Source organism: Mus caroli, unplaced genomic scaffold (assembly GCF_978045245.1).
Source record: "Mus caroli unplaced genomic scaffold, Mus_caroli_1 scaffold_14, whole genome shotgun sequence".
Lineage (NCBI taxonomy): Eukaryota > Metazoa > Chordata > Mammalia > Rodentia > Muridae > Mus > Mus caroli.
Window position 1 is genome coordinate 20,676,090 of NW_028227269.1, and position 21,679 is coordinate 20,697,768.

The 21,679-nt window shown below is 47.6% G+C and overlaps 1 protein-coding gene across 1 annotated transcript; it reads left to right on the forward strand.

The window, feature by feature from the left end:
* The first annotated feature begins 8,792 nt into the window (after nt 1–8,792).
* On the forward strand, nt 8,793–21,115 carry LOC147001181 (hippocalcin-like protein 1). The gene is made up of 3 exons (XM_085830124.1): nt 8,793–8,904; nt 16,703–16,808; nt 20,364–21,115. The coding sequence occupies exons 1-3, from the start codon at nt 8,842–8,844 to the stop codon at nt 20,459–20,461; spliced, it is 267 nt and encodes an 88-aa protein (XP_085686250.1). The 5' UTR covers nt 8,793–8,841; the 3' UTR covers nt 20,462–21,115.
* The last annotated feature ends 564 nt before the right edge of the window (nt 21,116–21,679 follow it).

A 21,679-nucleotide genomic window follows, 5' to 3' on the forward strand; every position in this document is an offset into this window, starting at 1 on the left:
ATGATTACATCATTCCTACCTCCTGTGATCATCAGTAAACACATCTAATGCCTGCAGCTGGCAAGAAGAAAGGTTGATGGCATTTCAGTTCCGGGCCTTGGTGTCTTTGGAAGAGACCATGAAGGAGAGGGAAGAAGAAGCGGGGAAAAAGGTCCCATGGGTGGATGGATTGGAAGAGCATGGCCAGGAGGGCTAGCCTGAGAGTATGAGGAGCCTGGGCAGAATATGGCAAGTGAGCAGGGCGTGGTGGCACTCACCTTTAATCCCAACACTAGAAAAGCAGAGGCAGGGGGATTTCTGAGTTCTAGGCCAGCTTTGTCTACAATGTGAGTTCCAGGACTGCCAGGGCTCTACAGAGAAACCCTGTCTCAAAAAAAAAAAAAAAAAGAATGTGGCGAGTGATATCTCACAGTTCTTAGTAAAGAAGTAGAGAAATTAGCATAGAGGAATGGTATGTGCCCCATGCTTGTGCTTTAATACTTATAATCATTATTAGTCATAATCATTATTTCTTATTTTATTATTTCATATTATTTCACATTATTGTTTAATATGTTATTACATCATATTAATATTATTTCTTATTTTATTATTTCATATTATTTCTCATTTCATATTATTTATTATTACTATTTCTTATTAGTAGTTTATTATTCTCTTCGATTATTATTATTATTATTTAATACCTCTATAATTTATGTGGTGGTAAGAAATCCACAAGTAATATTTACCACAACAACTTGGCTGTAAAAATAGCTTGTACCCAATGACTGAAATGCAATTGAAAGTAAGATGTGATTTTGCACACTTGTAACCTCAGAACCCAACAGACAAAACAGAAACATGGTCAACACTTATTTTCCTGCAATAAGAAACAGTTATTTTCTTCAGAGGAAGAAAGTTCTCTGGGATCTCTGCTAATAAGGTCACACATACACACACACACACACATAAGCACACACATACCTCCACACACACATGCACACATACTACATACATACATTCACACATATACACACACACACCACACATAAACATACATGCACCACACATACACCAAACACACACATAAATATGCCCCCACAAAAACACCCACACACATATATGCCACTTACATACATTCACATATGTATATATATGCACACACACCACATATATTCACACACATATACCACACATACACATGCACACACACAACGTACAGCCACACACATACACACACCACACATACCCCTACACAGTCACATACATTCATTCACACATATATACATACACCATACATACTTACATTCACACACATGCACACACACATACAACCACAGCACATGTACACACATAACATATACATACATTCACACGCATACATACAAACACACCACACACACCTCCCTTTTTGATTCTGGTTCATTTTGCTTAACAATGATTTCTAGTTCCTTCTGTTTCTGTGCAAGTATCATGATTTCACTTTTCTTCCTGACTGCATGAAATCATGTCATGTATACACCCTGTGATCAGTTTGGTTAACAAGAATGAATGCATAAAGCAGGGCCTGGGCTGAGGAATTTGCATTGTGGGTGTTCCACTTAGCCAAGAGTGACATGGAATGTCCCAGAGTCTCTTCTCCCTCAGTGAGCCCCTTGGAGCATGGCTCTTGACCAAGGTTGTGGGGAAGGCAGGATGAGGAAATCAGTAGCTGACATTGTTTGTATACCTACTTGCCTGGTGATTTCTGCTGCAACCACCAGGTTGTGTGTCTGATGACCTTCCACAGGTTCCACCATCTGCCTGCACTTTGACCCCATGAGTGTCAAATCAGAACTCCTGGAAGCTATTGAATCTTGGGGCTTTGAAATACTTTGAGAAAATATGGACAAGGTGGAGAATGGGGTATCTGAGGTCAGTGAAGCTGGTCTGTATACATTGTAGAGGACATGGATCTGTGAACCCAGAACATGCTCAAAGCATGAATGCTGTGTAGGCTGTAGACTGAGTGAGGGCAATGATTGTCCATGCTACAGACGCCCCATTCTGGTGGAGGGTGTTGACCAGATGGGCCCAGGGAATGTCTCTGTGCCTGTCTCTCAATGTTTCTATTAATCTAAAACGGCCCTAAAATAAAGTCAGTTAAAAATACATATGGGACCCAAGGAGATGAAGGGGTTTGCTGCCCTATAGGAGAAACAGCAATATGAACCAACCAGTACCCCCAGAGCTCCCTGGGACTAAACCACCAACCAAAAAGAAACCCATGGCTCCAGCTGCATATGTAGCAGAGGATGGCCTAGTCAGTCATCAATGGGAGGAGAGGCCCTTGATCCTGAGATGGTGCTATGCTCTAGTATAGGGGAATGCCTGGGCCAGGAAGCAGGAGTGTGTGGGTTGGGGAGCATAGGAAGGGGGGAAGTGATAGGTGATTTTCAAAGGGGAAACAGGAAAGGGGATAATATTTGAAATGTAAGTAGTGAAAATATCTAATAAAAAATACATATGGGGACTGGCGGGGTGGGTCCCTGCTTAAGAGTTCTTACTGTTCTTTGAGCAGACCCTAGTTCAGTTCCTCCCATGTTGAGAGGATCACAATCACTGGTAACTCCAGCTCTGGGGGATCGGGAACCCTCATAAGGCCTCCGCGGGCACCTGCACTAATGTGCATATTCCCACACTAATGTGCACATATCTGTTAGGGATGTGCATGGCTTTTCTAGTCCAGATCTTGGATTTTTGGTCTGAGTCTGAATTCAGGTGCAGTCCTTTGTAAAGCACTGAGTATTGAGTGCCTGCTTTGTTTATAGCTCCTGGCTAGGCACTGATGCAAGGTAATGAATGAAGTGATGCCCTCTTGACTTCATGGTGTTCAGTCAACCTGGCTGGGTGGGAGGAGGGCAGACACACAGTCTCCACCACTATCCTTAGTCTGCAGAGCAAGGGGAGTCCTAGGTCCTCCTGCTCTTTAGAACAGACTCTGGGCCAAACCAGTGCTTGGTTCAGTAAGAACATTGCAAGTATGATCATTGCTGTGAATGGAGAGACTGTACCATAAGGGGAAACAGAGACAGTGCTGTAGCCTAGGAAGAGAAGTTGTGCTCGGGTGACAGGACTTTCCTGTCCCATTCTGACTGCCACTTAGCTCTTGAGTCAATTACTAGCCTCCCTGTGAGCCCCATCTTCCCTCTCGAAGAAATGGAGGTAACACTGGGCCTCCCTCCTTGGTCTGTCCTGAGGATCTCAGGGGACAATGACAGCTTTGAGTGAGGTACAAGACTATTTAGGAACATCCCATAATACTGTTCACTGGGAAGAGGCCTCCAGTCCCCATGTGGGGAACAGACAGGGAGGAAAGAGATGGCCTTCAGGGCTGGCTCTACAGGGTGGCTAAGTAATATTCATGATGCTGACTATGTATCTTTGACCAGATTGGTGACGGTAGTGTGCTGTCTGAGTTGGGATATATTTTTACTCCATGTGTACATTTTCTATGTGCCATTTTCTGAGCCAGCGAAGCACGTCTGGGCAATATGGGCTTTGAAGAAAAGACCTGGCTCTGGCACTCCCAATAAGGTCCAGAGCAGGACCTTGGGCGCTCCTTTGAGCCTTCCCAAGCCCAGCCAGGATACTCTATCAAGCATCCTAATGACCAGAAAAGAAAAAGTTCTAGGAGCCACACACAGCTGCATCTGGATAGCCCAGTCACCTGAATCCATAGAGCAATGGCTATGACCATCACCCACACTTGTTTTGTGACAATGTTATTCCAGCTGAGGGTGACCAGTATCTCACCAGGCTTCTGTTAATGGGGGATCATAGGAATTATATTCACACACACACACATAGAACATGCATACACAAATGCACACATGGTACACCCGTGCATACTGACGTAAACACACACAATCAGCTTTGCTTGGGTACTTGGGACAAGTGAAGGGATGTTGTGAATTCATCCAGGTGCCAGTGCCCTATGTGATCTGTGGTCTTCTTTTCCACAGGCATGGTCTAGCAGCTTGTCGAGCCTGTGCATCATCCCCAAGTGGTTCTGATCCCTGCTCTGCCTTGGCTTCACTTGGTGCTATATAAGTCACCCCAAGGCCAATAGGCCTGCAGAGCATTAAAGCTGTGAATGAAAGGGGTGCCATTTGCAGAGACTATAGGGACAGTCTATTCAGGGATCTCAGAGGACAGGTCATGAAATGGAGGCTGAGAGGTAAGAAGAACCCTGTAAGTACCAGGATGAGCCAGGCCTACTTAACCATGAGGCCAGCATCACCACCATTGTTTCAGAGTTTGTACATGTTTCATGGTTCTTTCTAATCCCAATGGCTGCTACCTCAAGAGGTCTGCAAGATGCAGAGGCAAATGTCAAGTGGTACTTCTGTCCCTGGCTCTAGTAAAGGTAGCTAGTTCCCTAGAGACTTAGACCAGGTGTTCCCAGCAGACCGGGGAGTGGCTGGGTCTCCCTCACCCATACCCCCAGCCCCAGACACTCAAGCTCCTATAGCATTCATAGAGGGAATTTCATGGCACAGGGTGTCCTCAGGACTTCTGTGGGTGGAGTTCCTTTCTGGCCTTCATCTCCTGGAGGGAGAAGATATCTCCTGCTGCCTTTTTCTTCACTCCCCCACATTCCAGACACTCTGTCCAGGTTGTCAGTAAGTCTGAAGGAGATACCCAGAAACAGGCCCTTGTGTTCGGAAAGAGGGTCTTTGGGTCCCCTCAATGGAAAATAAACACAATGGAATATGGTGTGCACTGCTGGGGCTAAAGAGAGCAGTTTCTGAGTCTATATGACTGAATGTCACCTGCATATGTACCTCCAGGCCCCAGGGTCCTTGACTCCAGATGCCATCCATGCACAAGTGTATGGTAGGGTCCAGTCAAGCCTGGAAACTGATGTCTGGAAGCAGGAGCAGACAAAGAGGTCAGAGGAGTACAAGTTCTAGCCTATAGTGGCTCTTCTCATCCTGAGGCCCTTGGATGCTTTGGTGTACACCCAGTGACTCCTCTGTAGCCAAACACACCTGGGCACTGAATGAGGAGAGTCTGGGTCAGATAGTTCTTAATCTTATGTCAGAACATTGCTATATAGTCAGAAGTCAGAGGATGATCAGTAGAAAGATCCCTCTGATGATGGGCACCTCCTCCATTCCCACCCACCTGCCTGTGGATGAAAGCATGTACAAGTCTGGGGCACAGCCTTCCTGCTAGCTGTCTACCTTGGCAGTCAGTATGGCTGTGCTCAGCATGTATTAAGGATATACTCTGTCCCCAGTGATCTTGAGGGCTCTGGCTTCTAATGGCAAAGAAAAGCAAAGTACAGCCTGGGCCTTTAATTCATTGTATAATATTGGAATAAGTAATGCTGGAAAGCGGTTAGGCTTAGAAGGTTGTGTGTAGAGGCTTCCCTTTTCGTCAAAGTATTCCAGGAACGCTAAGAGATGTGAGCTCGGAGAGAGCCTGAAGAAGGTCTGGGAGCAAAGGCCCAGTGGCAGCCATCGGGATGGATACAGAAGCAGTGGAGATATTCGTGGCCTGAGAGGATGGGAAGATGGGTCAGGCTGATGGGGTGCAGTGAATCTCTGCAGCTCAGAGCTCAGCATGTACTGAGTGACAGCTCTGCAGTAGTAGATAATGACCTGCTCCCTCCCTCCCTAATTTCTCCACATGTTTCTCCACATGCTCCCTTTGTGTCACAGTGACTCACCTCTGAGCACAGTGAGGCTTCCTCTGAGCATCCATCTTTCCTGTCCACCAGTCAGCATCTTCTGCATATGCCCAAGTTTAGGGTCATTCGCTCAGCACATCTTCAGGCCAAGTCCATGCATACTTGGTAAAGGTGGCTGGATGAATGAATGAGCAAAGGACTTGTATTGCTGTGTGTAAGAATAGCGAGCTCCCAGGGCAAATATCTTCCGGAGTCTTTTTTTTTTTTTTTTTTGGTTTTTCGAGACAGGGTTTCTCTGTGTAGCCCTGGCTGTCCTGGAGCTCACTTTGTAGACCAGGCTGGCCTCGAACTCAGAAATCCGCCTGCCTCTGCCTCCCGAGTGCTGGGATTAAAGGCGTGCGCCACCACGCCCGGCTATCTTCCGGAGTCTTATGTAGTGCTCTGAGGAGTCCTCCTTCTAACCGCTCTTCCTCCTGTGCTATCACTGGAGCCAGGAGGGATGGGAGATGGGAGCCTCTGAATAGTAAGTGAGGTAACACATCTCTGTGTTGGTGAAGGGGTGTTCGGGTGTGTGTGTGTCTGTAAACTTTGCAAGGTGTATGGTATGAAGTGTGAGCCACTGCCTGAGGGTCCCTAACACTCACACTCCTATTCCCAAGCAGTAGGCATGGACTTCCCAGGATACCTGCTGCCATGAGATAAGGGGCCTTCCTCCTGAAACCCCATCCCTGTGTCTAGCAAGCCCTTGGTCTTGGGCCCCTGTACTAGACCTGCCCCTCAGCAACAGGAGCCTCTGCACTCCCTGCCCTGATATTTGCCTGGCTACATCCTTCCTTCCCTCCCCTCATTTCCTCTTTGAAGTACAGGAGTTAGGATGTCACTAGCCCTACCCAGGGATGCTTCCAGATCACAGTGACCCCAGGCTCTTTACCAGCACAGAATACGGTTTTTAATGGCACTACACTAGGTGTGACCTGCAAGAGAAGCTTTTCAGGTCGGTGGTTTCCCTCCTCACAGGGTGCTGTACTCAGATGGAGCTCATTGAGGAAGCCTGTGGTCTTTCACAGTAAAAGTCCTCCAATGTCCCCACCGAGCATTTGCCTGGTGGTTCAGTTTGTCTCTGTCTCCTCATAGCTTCTGTTTCCCTTCCTTTCATAGAAATAGGCTGTAAACTCCACACACAGGGACCTTCACTCTTGGTTTACAGCTAAGGAGACAGGACTCAGAGAAATCAAGGTAGCAAGAACATATGGCTAGAAGGGAAGGCTGTAGTCAGGGATTGACCCAGGGACCACCAAATCTGGATGTCCCATTGCAGCCTGACATAGTAAAATGCAGTTCCTTTTAGAGAGGGACACACAGAAGTTCAGTCACGCGCAATGAGAGATATTCTACCCTGCTGTATGCTAGGCCTGCCTCAGCACTCTTGGGTTACTGCTGCACCCTCACAGGAGTGTTGGGTGCTGGCCACTGGCCAGGGCAACCTGAGTCATTGACCATGCAGAACCAGTCCTAGAGGCCCCGTGCCATTCCCCTGGCTACTGGGGAAAGGCCATTGCTGGCTTCTTGGCCTGCAGCATCAAAACAGAATTGATATGACCTGTCATCCCAGCCAATCAGGAGCCCATGTGTGAGTCATTCCATAGCTGGCTCATGGACCCCAAAGAACCTGCTGCATCAAGCCTGGGGCCAAAGTGCCAACCTGATCCTCGGTGTTGAGCAGCAAGGAAGAGAAGCCTATTCTGGCTCAATCCCACCAGGACTGATTGCACAAGACGTCCATCTGTAGAGGGACTGTGGGAATGAAATGGAGGTCTCTGCCCTCTCCTGCTTGCAGCAATGTCTTTCATATCCTTCAAAAGAGCACTTAAGTCATGCTGTGCTCCTGTAATTTCAGGAGACTGAGGAGTGTCTTGAGTTCAAGGCTGGACTGGGTTGTATAGAAAGACTCTATCATAGCCAGATGGTTGTGAGGCTCTCCTTTAATCCCAGTACACATGAGGCAGAGGTAGATGGATCTGTGTGAGTTCCAAGCCAGCCTGGTCTCAGAGGGAGTTTCAAGACAGCCAGGGCTACACAGAGAAAAGACTGTGTCACATGAAAATGGGAGGGGGAGGGGGAGGGACAGGAGGGAGAATAGGCTGGAGTTGGCTACGACTGTTGGTAGAATGCTTGCCTAAGATTCACTGAAGTCTAAAGTCTATCTCTAAGTGCACCACAAAATGCATTCCTCCATGAGTCTCTCTAAAAAAACTGAGGGGGGCTCAGTTGGCCCCTGGATAACTTGTCTTACCTTAGCCAAATTTGTGGGCCTACGAGTGGGCCCTCTGAGACCCTCAACTAGTGCCCGTCTGTAATTGGACAGCCGTTCTTTCCCTTGTGCTGTGTTATAATCCCACTGAGGACGAGTCAAAGGAAATCCTTTGTCTATCTCGACCAGGGTCTGTACTGGCCGACCGGCCCCTTCTCGGACGTTCTTCCATGCCTCGAGGAGAATTTTTTCTCTCTCCTAGGTGGTGTACAGGGTTTGTAGGAGCTGTTGGCAACCATCCCAGGTAGGCTGTTATGAGTACATCAGAGACTCTATCAACCCTTTAAGCCCTGTAGGATTTTCTGAGAAAGGGGGGTGGTTTACTTTCCAGTCATAGACATCAGAGGAAGAAAAAGGCCAGTATTGCAGAAGCTGTGGAACGTTCTGGCTGGCAGGGGGAGCTCCAACAGCCCTAAGGGGAAGTGCCACCATAGAATCGGCTGGCCCCTCGCTGGGTGCTCCCCGCTGGCTTCTTGTTCCTGCTGAGGGGCCTCCCTCCCCGATCCCTAGAACCGAAGGTGGAGCCATGGAAGCTGAGGGTTGGGGTACAGGTTGGAGAACCAGGGGATGAGGTGGTGGTAGTGAGTCGGGCCATTCAGGGGGCCACTCTATATCTGGGTAGATTTTAGAAATGGCCTCTGGCTGCGGTGGAGTAGATTTTTTGCTGCCTTCTCCAGATAGTAGTTTCGATTTCCCCTTCTCAGCATTCTCTCGGACCGTCAAAACCTTGGTACCTGGACATAGGGGTGGGAGAAATGGATGAACCCACGCAGGCAGAAATCGCGCTAAATCTTCCAACACTGTGATGTACAGTTGCTGGTCCGGGTGCAATCATGGTCCTTCCTGAAAAACTACGGCCTTTACAGACCTAATGGTGGGGAGATCACACGTTCCTTCGGGAGGCCAACCCACCCCAAAAGTGGGCCATTCTGAGGTATAGTAAGTCTGCCAAGGTTTCTTCTTAACTATTACTGATAGATTTTGCCCTCTTGCCCTAACGTCCGTCTGTCCAATGGTTCTCAGTCAAAGATAATGGGGTTGAGACAGTCTGTCCCATGACAAAAATTGGAAACAGAGACAAAATGAAGACAGAGACAAGGGACACCAGAACATCCAAGCACACTCATCCCTGCCTGGACCTATACAACCAGCCAAACGCGACCTCTGACAGGGTTGGATTCCACGTCCACTCCCGTTCTGGCAGAAAGAGCACCTGATCTCCCTCACTCTGCCAGAGGACTTCCTCCAGGGTCACCCTTGGAACGTCTTCCCAGGGTTGCAGCTTGTGGACTCAAGACATCTCCTTCCACAGCCACTGGACCCACACGGACCTCAGCAGCAGCTGCCAGAATACTAAAACTGGAAAACCGACACACAGATTCAGTGGCACCGCACTCAGACACACCAAACTCACACAGACATACCTCCAAGGGGTTTTCTTGGGGTTCTGGGTGCTCCCAAATCCCGGATGAGCCCCCAAATGTAGGACTCCCCCATATGGTAACCCCTACTCTAATCCAGGGATAGGGTGCACCCGTGAACACGCAAGAATCCTTCTTGTTGCAATACACACAAGGCTTTATTGGCAGATCTCTGGGCCGACACATTCCTCACACAAAAGGCAGGGGAGTCGACTCCGAGTCTCCAGAGCTAGGGGTTTTTATGAAAGAAAAAGGGATAGGGGTGCAAGGAATTTCAACAAAGGTATGGGATTGGCTCATTCAAACAACAATAAGATTACATGTCAGCCAAAGGGCATCAGGACCTTGTTCCTGTGGGCTGGTGCCTTATCATTGTTCACATAGCAACCAGTTGTTGTATGACATTACCCCGGCGCCAAGGGGCAGTAGACAGAGAGGAGGTTCCGATCAGATGGTGTAAACTCAGACAAGATAGCCTTGCCTGCATCCTTGCATTCTTTTTCATCTTTACAGAAGAGCCCTGCCCTGGCATATGGGCTCCTAGACAACTCTTTTACATGAATCACAAGTTACAAAATCTCATTTTCCTTCACTAGCTGAGGCATGTGAGACAGCTTACCACTCACTGGAGGCTCTGTCATCTACCAAAATCCCCTCTAGGCCTTCAGTTTTGGCTCTAAATTCCATCTTCTTGGCCAGAGCACCTAGTTGTCCTGCCTAGGAATGTGCATTTGTAGTGCAGGGCACTCGAGAGTAGGGACCACAATCCAGCATGACTCAAGCATCTATACTTCAAGAACCCAAGAGACTGGAAAACACCGAAGCAGTTCCTAACTGTCTGCTCAAGTATGGGCTTCTCTGATGATACACTCTCCCAGTTAACGGGGTGTATCTGTCAAGAAAGAGGCTAAGGTGTGGTTAGGGGGCTTTCTGCTTCTGGGAGCCTGCTTTCTTGTTTTTCTTGGAGGATTATTTGGCTATCTTGCTATATGACTGTTGGTCCTCTATCCCAAGTATCTGTACTGAATCCTTGCCCCTTTGGAGCGAAATGGGGGTCACTGTTACTGACTTGCAGTAGCTGAGAGTTCCTGTGGCTCAGGGCTAGCTGCTGGATATTGAAGAGTCTCAGCAGCACTTAGCATTGTAAAGGTGTGTTTTCCTATCTGGGTGTAGTGGAACATGGCAGGGCGGGAGGACTATGCTCCATGGAGTCCCTCCAGGACTGAGGCTTCTTTACATAGAGCCCTTCTTTACTGGAGTTTCCGAAAAGGGTCAATCCTACCCTCTCTTCCTCCTTATCTCATACTGCTTATGCCATTAGTCCCAGGTGCTTAAGATGGCCAGACACATTCCTATTGTCACCACCCTTTCTTTAAATGACATTGCATGCAGGAGAAGATCTTCAAGCCATTGCTCCTCAGAACCAGATCCCGAGGCTCAGACCCTTCCTTTTCCCTTTTCTACATCCCATGAACCCCCAGCACCTCAGGGGTAGCCCTGAAACATGGATTGAATGTTCCCTGGTAGTCTCCATCCTCCTGATGCTTATGCCTTGTTCTTTGCATCCACAGAGGGTCACTTGGGATCTGCTTCAATGTGAGCTATGTCAAGGTTCTTCCTGCCTCCAAATTAGTATTAGTACATCCTGAGAACAAGGGCATGTGTGTGTGTGTGTGTGTGTGTGTGTGTGTGTGTGTGTTTGTGTATGCAATAACCACAACAGCAAGAATGTCCAAAACCAATGCAAAGCATGAATTCTAATTAGCAGCCTGATACCAGGGAGGAGACAAAGTCTGGGCAGAGGCACAGCCCTGTGTTCTGGAGCTCCTACCTCCGAAATATTTGGTAAAGAGCAGATCTTCAAGCCATTGGGAAGGGAATGAGAAATAAGGGAAACAAAGCCTCTCCTCCAATATCTCCAAGGCTGTCTGCACTGCAGCCTCCTCCCGGCAGATATCTGCAGAGCAGGTACAAGGAGTTTGGCATTCTAGTAGCTTCTGTTAGATGACAAATCACAGACACTGCAGTGATGTGTGTTCAATGAGGTGAGTGGATGCTGCGTGTGCGAGGTGGAAACCAAGGGTCTGTGGCAAGGCTGTCGGGTGCAGGACTGTTGATCATGAAGAGGAGCCACAAGCACAGGGCTAGCTATGGTGGCAATGCAGCTGTTTACACATTGCACTCTCTGGGACAATACCAGCACAATCCCATACCCGGGTATCCTGGAGTCAGGTCCTGGCTCACTTAGGAGAGGTTCTGCAGCTCTCTGATGGTCAGTTCTCTGGTTAGCAAGATGTATCTGATGGGTGACATATCTAAGTGAACTCCAGGCCAGAGACACATTGTAAGTTTCCCTGTGTGAATGGTTCAGTGCTGAGGGCCTTGGAGCTACATGGATTCACTGGGTGTAGGTCTTTTCTCTCCAATACTAGTATTTGAGCAGGGGACCCCACACCTCCCATCTTGGTCCAACCTGGCTTCTCTACCTTTTACCTGCTACCACCCCAAACTCTGCCCTCTTTTCTGGGGTCTCCTGTTCACATTGTTTCACAGTTTTGTCTCCTGCCTGAGGGCCTGCCTCTGACAGTAACATCCTAGTAGCCACCTCCTGGGCTCAGCTCATTGTCCCTTCCTCTAGGTACTCCAGTTCCCTTCTCCCTCTCATGCCCTCCTTTTCCCTCTCCCTCATTTCTTCCTTCCTTTCCTCCTTCTTTCCTTCCTTCCTCCTCCCCTCGTTCCTCCCTTCCTTCTCCATCAGTATTCCTGGATTGTCCCCAGACGTCTTTTTGCACCTCTTGTCCTGCTCCACTAAGGGATTCTTTGGACCAACCACCACCAGGTGTACCACCCTCCCACTGTTGGCTGCTCCATTCTTACCTACAGCTCCGCGTTCCCAGGGTGGCTTCAACTTTACATGTGTTTTGTTAATTGAGTTTCCAAAATGAATTACCTACAATAAAACCAGGGCATTTCTATCCCTTCCCAAAGAGTCATGATATGGTCTTACTCTATGTTGGGGTGTGGATTAGAGCCATGGGTAGTGGGTATCAATGGTGGGCAGCTCATCTGTATGCTTATCCTAGGCCTGTGGTGACCCCTCAGCCACCAGCAGTCGCATTTGTCCTCTTAGGGCAGACTCTCTGTGGCTGGAGAAGTTGGTATTGTGTGCTCCTGTTCAGAGATGGATGTAGCTAGCTTCTGGGGGTACTTCCAGCCAGCACAGGCCACCCTGTCAAGCTCAATGTCCAGTGAACCAGGGAGAGGTTGGCTGACTCGTGGTTGAAGCCCAGGCTGTAGGTGATAAGGAAAGTGGACACTAAACCGTGGTAGAAGCAAGGCTGTGAGATAGGAATTGCATGTGCTGCCAGTGTAGAAGCTAATACTGGATTGTATCGAGGAGAAGGAAAGATATGGAGCAGAACTCCAAAAGGGCAATGAGGCCTGAATCAGGTGAGAGAGGCGTGATCCCAAAAGTCAGAGGCAGAAGGAAATTCTATTTATGGGGATATGTCTGAGGACAATCTGGAGAGTATAGCCGACAGTCTAGAGAAAGTAAAAATGAAGGTAGAACCTTCAGGCCCAGGGCCACCGTGGCCGCGTCCGTAAGCCCCTGAAAGAGGATCCAGGTGTAGTCTGCATTCAGAAACCTGGAGGGAACTGGGAACCCAGTGCTTTACTGTATTTCAGGATGCACAGGGAGGTCATCATCATGAGCCGCTTGATTGGAAGATTGTTCAAAGTATAGAGGAAGGGGTTCATACTTACAGTGTCAGTGCTGCTTTTGTAAGAGCGCAATTAGAGAACCTGCACCACTACTGCATGTCTCCAAGCAATTGGCAGAACCTAGCTCTCGCCTGCTTGTCACCAGGCCAATATTTAGACTAGAAGGCATTTTTCATTGAGTTTCTTGCCGAGCAAGCAGCAATAAATGCTGGCAATGGCCATCCAGCCTGGGATCAAGACATGCTGCTGGGACAAGGGAGATTTGTAGCAGCTCAAACTAATTATCCCATCCAAGGGTACATTTTGACTGGTTGTTGGAAGGGCCCTGACCCAGTGTTTGTTTGGGAGAGAGGGTCTGTTTGTGTGTTTCCCCAGGATCACCGACAACTGCTGTGGGTCCCAGAGCGGCTGACCAGAGCAATTCAGGACAAGCAGAGCGATGAGGACATGGATATTCCTGTGGCTGGGAATGGTCCTGCTAGTGAGAACTGAAGAGCTACATTGGGGAATTATGCCTGTGTTCCTGAAAACCATGCCGTTGACGCATTCAGCACAAGTGTTTCCTCAGTTCTTTATATCCTAATGCTTTGCTACAATTGCTTTTTTTTATCATGGGATGGAGAGATAGCTCCAGTGAGGGAATCTATGCTGCTTCAGCTAAGGGGATTGTTGTGTTTTCAGATGGTTCAAAATATTTCACAGATGAGTGATTGTGTTCAGCTGTATCTACTAAAGCTAATGCTACCTGGATCCGAGGGTTGTGGCCTGCCAGTATATCCAAGGGCAATAGCACTATACCCTCCTAACCTAGATGGGCCCCTTTTTTGTAGGAGTGTTCGCAATTCCCTTCCACCTTGGACCTGCTGTCAATCTAGAAAAGTACCTTGGGCAGTGAAGAATTATTTTTCATTTTCCCCTTATATAGGTACAGTCCATAATAGTTCCTTTTCAGAGTATAATTGGACATATCAAAATCCAGCTCAAGTAGGAGCTAGTAATCCTTTTAATGTATGGTGTTAGGTGGGGTGAATGGTAGTTGCACTGATCTTCCCCCCTTAAGCATGGTGGCGGGAGGGGCCTGGGGCAATGCAAGTTTTTATTGGAATGGTTCTAATGTGTTTAAAACTTCTGTATTTCAATTTGCTGGACGGAGGAATGCTTCTTTTCAGGCTACACCTGTTTGTATGTGGCCTCCTTTTGTGTTTATTGTTTATAATGGTAGTTATGAGAATAATGTTGTTAATTGTAGTAGTGATATTTGTTATTATAGTATGTGCTGGAATGCATCTGAATATCATTTAGCTGTTGTGACTAGGATGTCTCGCTTTGTACCTTAGCCCTTTCAGGCTCCTTCTGCTATGACTTTGTTTGGACCTAAGAGGGATTTTTGGCATTGCTGCAGTTATTGTCACTGCTGTAGCAATCTCTGCCACCACAGCCACCGGTGTGACCATATCCCTTACAAACTGCCGCGGCTGTGAATAATTTAACCGTTGATGTAGCAGAAGCTTTGGATTACTGTCCGCTGTCTCCCGCTTGAAAGAGTGAGCTGGAATTGATGGACTTGCTCTGTATCTGATATTAATCAGCATCCTGGCCTTCTGGTGCACCTGCTGCATGCAGAGTCGTGAGTGCAGAGCCCAAGCCTTGATGATACAGGCTTTTGCGGCAGCGAAAACAGGACAATCTCCTCATGTGTGGCTTGGCATGCTAGAGAAGTAGTCAATGACGGGTAAGATGCCCTGGGCGTGTCACCAACCTAAGACAGGGATCAAACCAATGCTCTTTGTCTCCCAATGATGGGTAAGAGGCATTGCCTCAGGGTGCAACCTAAGACAGACATTCTGTCTGCCAATAAGTACTGAAGGGGGAGATGTGGGGAGTGGGTGTGGCAGCAGTCACAAGATGGCGCCTGGGACTGCAGACAAGTCTTATGACTTGCACCCGACTTCCTCATACACCTGAAAATAAGCCACGACCATCGTGAGAACTGCTCAGGTGCACCATGATGCAAGATCAGACCATATGACAAGTGATTATTCTGGCCAATGGACTGCTGTTACATGGACTGGGCTGATGGGGCGTGGTTGAGGGGTTATATAATGGATTGCGATTGGGGGCAGAGAGATACACAAGATACTATTCCTGGAGAGAGATTCATGCATGCATGTTGAAAGGTTCCTGAATAAACTGCTTTGAGAAGACTGTAGTGTCTTCGCTCCTTTCTAGCTACATGAGACCCTATCTCAGAAAACAAATAAACAAATAAAATTACAAAGGAAAACATGACAAAAGGGTCTACAAGATACCTGTCCATTCAGCCAATTCCCCACTTCAGTCAACTTTACCTTTCCAGTAATTTCTTCCACAGGAGGCCTCCACTCACAAACCCGTTGGACTTCTTCTCACAGATGGCATCAATCACCACATGCCCTTGTGCATAATCTTCCATTTGTAAATCTCTCTGTCTCTCTCTGTCTCTGTTACTCAGTTTCTCTCTCTCTCTCTCTCTCTCTCTCTCTCTCTCTCTCTCTCTCTCTCTCTCTCTCTCTCTCTCTCTCTCTCTCTCTCTCTCTTTCTCTCTCTCCCTACCCGCCCGTGTGTATGTTTGTGTGTGTGTGTCTTTGTGTGTATGTCTTTGAGAGAGAGACAGTGTTTCTCTGTGTACTCCTGGCTATCCTAGAACTTGCTCTGTAGCCCAGGGTAGCCTTCCTTGAACTCTTATTTGTCTTCACTGTCACTGAATGCTGGGGGTAAAGGCATGCACCACTATTGTACTTCCTGTTCTCTTTCTTTTAATATAACATTTTTAGCCAGGGTCTCATTGTAGCTCAGGCTGGCCATGAACTTTCTATATAGTCATAGATGACCTTGAACTCCTGATAATCCTGCCTCTACCCTCCGGTTCTGGAATTACAGATGTGTGGCACCTGTCTACCTGAGTTGATGATTATTTCTGATCAAGACACTGTGGACATTTGAGTTGGTTGTTTGTACAGGGGAGGACATATTTAGATAAGTAAGTGTGTGCTCTGAAAGACAATATCAAGCTGCCATATGTCTGTGTTGGACAAGGAACTTTAAATATCTCCTAGTCGTGTAGATAAGTAAATAAAATTTGTACAATATCTATAGATGTTAATAATAATGTGTATTATTTGGGAAATAACAAGAATCTGTGTACCTCCAGTTTCGTTTTCTAGACTATTTCCTACCTGTAGTTTGTTGAATCTGCAGATTCAGGACCCATGGGTGGGCAGGGATCAATGTATTTCCCCTTTGACCTTCCCTCCAGGATTTCCCAGCTCCCCACCAAAGATCTTCCTTTCAGATAGATGCTTTGCCACACAACCTCCCCTCTAGTCTGAACCAAGGAGCCCTCCATTCTTCCACACCCCAGCTGTATCCTGTGCTCTTGAATGTCACTTAAAGTTTCCTGGTTCCCTTTGCCCAGAACCTTGTCTGTGAGACTTGTTCTGGTGAGAGAAGGGTCCTGACTCTGCCCTGTCGTTGCTCCTTGGTTAGCTGAGCGAGGACCATAACTCACCCTCAGTCCTCCACAGCACACTCACAGATGCCCCTTTGCAGGCCATCTACAAGATGGTGTCCTCTGTGATGAAGATGCCCGAGGACAAGTCTATTCCCGAGAATCGAACAGACAAGATCTTCAGGCAGATGGACACAAACAATGAAGGTAGGAAACATGGTAGGAGTGAGCAGGTGGGGTGGGAAGAGGGGATTGGGAGAGGGGGTGGAGGTGGGGAGAGGGGAGTAGGTGAGCCTGTGAAACTGTTGATGGCACAGAGGTGTTTGGGATACACTCTCTGCCCTATGCAGGCCTGCCCTTTTCCAGCCCGCTTGATTCAGCTCTGATAGAGGGAGGGAGACTAGAATTCAGGGTCAGGTACACCTAGCCTGCACCCTGCACCCTTTCTAGGGCTCTATAACCATGGGCATGTCAGTAGACCCTCTGAGCTGTAGGCTACATCTGTGTCGTCTGAGTTAGGGTTTCCATTGCTGTGATGAGACACTATGGCCACAAGGAAGTTTATTCACTCACAGTTACCATATAACTGTTCATCATCAAAAGCAGTGAGGGCAGGACTCAAACAGGGCAGCAACCTGAAGGCAAGAACTGATACAGAGACCATGAAAGGGTTGCTACTTACTGGCATTCTCCCCATGGCTTCCTCAGCCTGCTTTCTTATAGAACTCAGGATCACTAGCCCAGGGTTGTACCACCTACAGGGTTGGCCCTCCTCCATCAATTACTAATTAAGAAAATACCCTCTGGTCAGGCATGGTGGCACATGTCTTTAATCGGAGCTCATAGGAGACAGGAGGCTGTCTGTGAGCTCAAGGCTAAACTGGTCTAAAAGGTGAGTTCTAGGACAGTCAGGGCTGTTACATAGAGAATCCCTGTTTCAATAAACAAAACAAAACAAAAGAGGGAAAAAGAGGGAGAGAGGGAGGGAGGTACACAAACACAAAGAGAGAGAGAGAGAGTGGGAGAGAGAGAGAGAGAGAGAGAGAGAGAGAGAGAGAGAGAGAGAGAGAGAGAGAGAGAGAGAGACTGAGAACGCCCTACAAGTTTTCCTGCAGACATTTTATACAGACATTTTTGCAACTGAGGCTCCCTTTTTCCTGATAACATAAACTTGTATCAAACTGACATAAAATTAGCTAGCACACATGTTGACAGAAACAGTGGTCTTACTATTTCCACAATTATATATGCAGAGGGGAGGAAGGTCAAACTGGTGGCTTAGAGGTGAGACACTGAATCAAGTGGCATTGAGTCTTGAGATTCTGAACCAGGCCATCATCCTGGGATGTGAGGAACTGCGGATTCTCATGGGGCTCATCAAACATAGAAGCCACTGAGCCTCATCTTTCCTAGGAGTCTGAGGTTCTACCACAGATGCAAAAAGGCAGGTCTCAGGAGGAGGTGAGGTGGTGAGAGGTCCTTCTGTGCCTTGGCTGAGTTTATCACAGGACCTCAGCAAGGGTGAGGTAGCTGCATGGTGAGTTAATTCTGCCCCTCTGTGGCTTTGTAGAGCCAAGACTGGTTGGGTTTTGTTCCAACAGGAAATGCAGCATTAAGGCATGAAAGGCTCCCCAGGTCGCACTGAGATTGAATGTAAGCTAATGCACAGGAAAGAGCAGTGAACAGCCTCCAGTGCTCTGTGCAGGTGAGCTGAGGACAGGGCTCAGTGGGACTCAAGGCTCCAGGGAACTGTTGACAACAAAAAGCTTCCCAGACATCAAGGAAATGCTTTTCAATGCACACAAAGCAATGCAGCCTCTTGACTGGTGCTGCCTTTCAGCCATTTTCTAAAGTGTTCTTTACTCTCTTGTGTACTCTGACACGGAGGCTTGTGTTCCAATAGACCAACTGTACTGAGGCTTGCCCACTTCCCAGGTTTGGCTTTCTTCTCCGTGAAATGGGGATAAGCCCACTGGTGTGGGTGTGAGGCTGAAGTAGCACTATGTTGGTGGCACACTTAACATGGAGGGCCATTGTTTCTGATTGTCAAAGCCAGGAGCTTTAGCAGTTTCAGATTGGAGACCGTGTCCCCACTGTGCACTTGTCCAATTGTTTGTGTCTCACAATGGAGGCCACTGAGTGCATATTCTGCCCTGTAAGCCAGGGGCCACTTGCTAGCACTCAAGAGATGAGAAGTCTGGACTGTCAGAGAAACTGGTACAGAATAGGACAAGAATAGGACAGCAAAGGGGGATAGCTCTGAACACCCGAAGCTGACATGATTCTACGCTAGGGGGCACTGTGATAGTTTTAACTGTTAACTTGACTCAGTTTAGAATCACCTCAGAATTCTTTTTTTTTATTAATTATTTTAATTTTTATTTTATTTTAGAATTAGTATTTGTTTTCTACATGAGCGTTTACCTGAATGTATGTTTGTGTAATGTGTTAGAGGTCAGAAAAGGGCACTGGGTCGCCCTGGAACTGGAGTTACAAATGATTGGGAACTGCTTTATGGATGCTGGGAACTTTATCCAGGACCCTCTGCAAAAGCAGCAACTGCTCTTAACTGCTGAGCCATCTCATCAGCCATAAAGGAGAGTCTTTTCTTTTGCTTGTTGGTTTGTTTTTTAGAGACAAGGATTCTCTGTGTAGCCCTGGCTGTCCTAGAACTTGCTGTTTAGACCATGTTGGCTTCAAACTCAGAGATCAACCAGTCTGCCTCCTGAGTATTGGGATTAAAGATGTGTGCCACCACTGCTCAGCTCAGAAGAATCTTAATGAAGAATTATCAAAATCAGTGGTTCTCAACCTATGGGTTCCAACCCCTTTGGGGGATCAAATGAACTTTTCCCAGAGGTAGCACAAGACCAACAGAAAACACAAATATTCAGATTCAGATTCATAACAATAGTGTAATTACGGTTATGAAGTAGCAGTGAAAATAATCTTATGGTTGAGGGTCACTACAACACAAGGAACTGTATTAAAGGGTCACAGCATTAGGAAGGCTGAGAACCATCCATCTAGATCATGGCAGTCTATGAGCATGCCTGTTGCGGGTTGTGTTGGTGGTTAATTGATGCGGGAAACCCCATTACTATTCTCTAGACAGGGGGCCTGAACTGTGTAATAAAGGGAAAAGAAGAGTATCAGAAAAAAAGTACAGAGTCTCATTATGAGCCAGGTGCTCATACCTCTATTCTCTCTGCCCCGTGAGGTTTTAAAGCCTTGACTTCCTGAAGTGATGAATTGTAACCTAGAAGTAAACCAAAGAAAACTTCCTCCCTTAAGTTGCTTTTAGTCAGGGGATTTTTGTCACAGTAACAGAAATGTAATTTGACCTGCAGCCATAATTTGTCCTTTCTCCCCAGCTGCCCCAGATCATGGTGGCTCTCCAGGCCTCTATCTGCTTACATCAAGCCAAAGAGTTCATTACCAAACCTAACCTCATGACTAGGGCTTAATCCCCACAACCTATTCCTTGAAAGGAGAACCAGCTCTTACAAGTTGTCCTCTGACCACATGTGTGCCTCAAAATGGCATGTGTCCCCATATGTGTGTGTGTGTGTGTGTGTGTGTGTGTGTGTGTGTGTGTGAGTGTGTGTGTGTGTGTGTGTGCGTGCGTGAGAGAGAGAGAGAGAGAGAGAGAGAGAGAGAGAGAGAGAGAGAGAGAAGACTGGACATTGTTCATTTTCCAGAGGGTTCCAGACTTTAACCAGAGCACTGGCTAATCCTAAGTCTCCCTCTTCCATTCCTCAGGCAAAATATCCCTGGAAGAATTCAACAAAGGTGCCAAGAGCGACCCATCCATTGTCTGGTTGCTGCAGTGTGATCCAAGCAGTGCTAGCCAGTTCTGAGGGGAATGGGCTTTTACACACTTGTGAGAAACACAGGCTTGACCTACCATCTTCAGCTTTGCTTGCAAAAGTGGATTTCTCCGTGATTTCTCCTGCTCTCTAGGGACCTGGGTCCAGGCAGCACATCACACTCACCTGGTCTGGCTGGATGCAGCTCCCTCCTCTATCTGACCCAATAGATGTCCCTCCCCATCCAGTCCAGGCTGGTTCCTTCCAAGGTTTCAAGTGTTCTCAGCTGTAGGGCTCCTTCCCTGCCCACAGAGGGCCTGGAGGCCCTTAAGGACACCAGACAGGACATTTCAGTATCTTACCGAGACCAGGTGATTTATTCTATGATCCCAGCTGACTTTGTGAGGATGAAGAAGATGGACAGTAGATAGGCAAGCCCTTCCTGTGCATGGCTCCACCTCCTTTGTTCATTTTCTCCGACCAAAGCTGCTTGCATGTGTATACCGTGGTATCCTTACTTTTAATATATAAGTTTTGTATAAAGTGAGAAGTTTTAGCCCCTGTATTTAAAGCCTCTGACTGACCTAAAAGCATGGTCCCCCGTGGCTTGTGATTCTCCCCACCCCCAAGTCTGGCTGTGCTGTGGTATTTATGTATTCATTTGCCTAATTACACAGGAGATACATGCATGCCCAAGACTGTGGACATCTGCCCTCCGTCCTGCAAACACCGGTTTTCCTGTGTGCTCCATCCTTCCTTTCCATTGACCTGGCATATTAAAATGATCAAATAAACCAAGGTCTGTGAGTTTCCTATGTTTCCCCAAGCACCCTGTTCATGGTTCACTCTGCAGTGAGTGTGGAGATGAAGGAGATAAGTGGTAGACATGGGGAAAGTCCTTGGATGTCTGGAACAGCCGAGAATTTAGTCAGAGAGGAGTCCATGCCAGCCTTTCCCCACTCAGTGGGCTCCACATACAGCAAGGCCATTGGCCCTCCTGCTTAAAGCCACAGAACCTGTAGACTGAGGCCCAGACTGTCTGAAGATGTTGAGGAAACACCCACTGAGTATCTGTCCTGGGTAAGCACTGGAGACTCTGAGATTGGCCAGACATTGTCTTTGCTCCCACCTCACCTCAAGGAGAAAGGTGCTGTTGGCTAAAAGGTGTTTTAGATATTGGACACAATCAATCCCTCAGGGCCAAACAGGGCATGTGCCTTGGCTAATGTCACCCACTAATCTTGCAAGCCGTCCAGTGGCTCACATGTA

Coding starts and splice junctions, on each gene's coding strand:
- LOC147001181 (XM_085830124.1), top strand. CDS start 8,842: ATGGTGGGGAGATCACACGTTCCTTCGGGAGGCCAACCCACCCCAAAA. Junction 8,905..16,702: donor CAAAAGTGGGCCATTCTGAG/GTATAGTAAGTC, acceptor GCCCCTTTGCAG/GCCATCTACAAGATGGTGTC. Junction 16,809..20,363: donor GATGGACACAAACAATGAAG/GTAGGAAACATG, acceptor TCCATTCCTCAG/GCAAAATATCCCTGGAAGAA.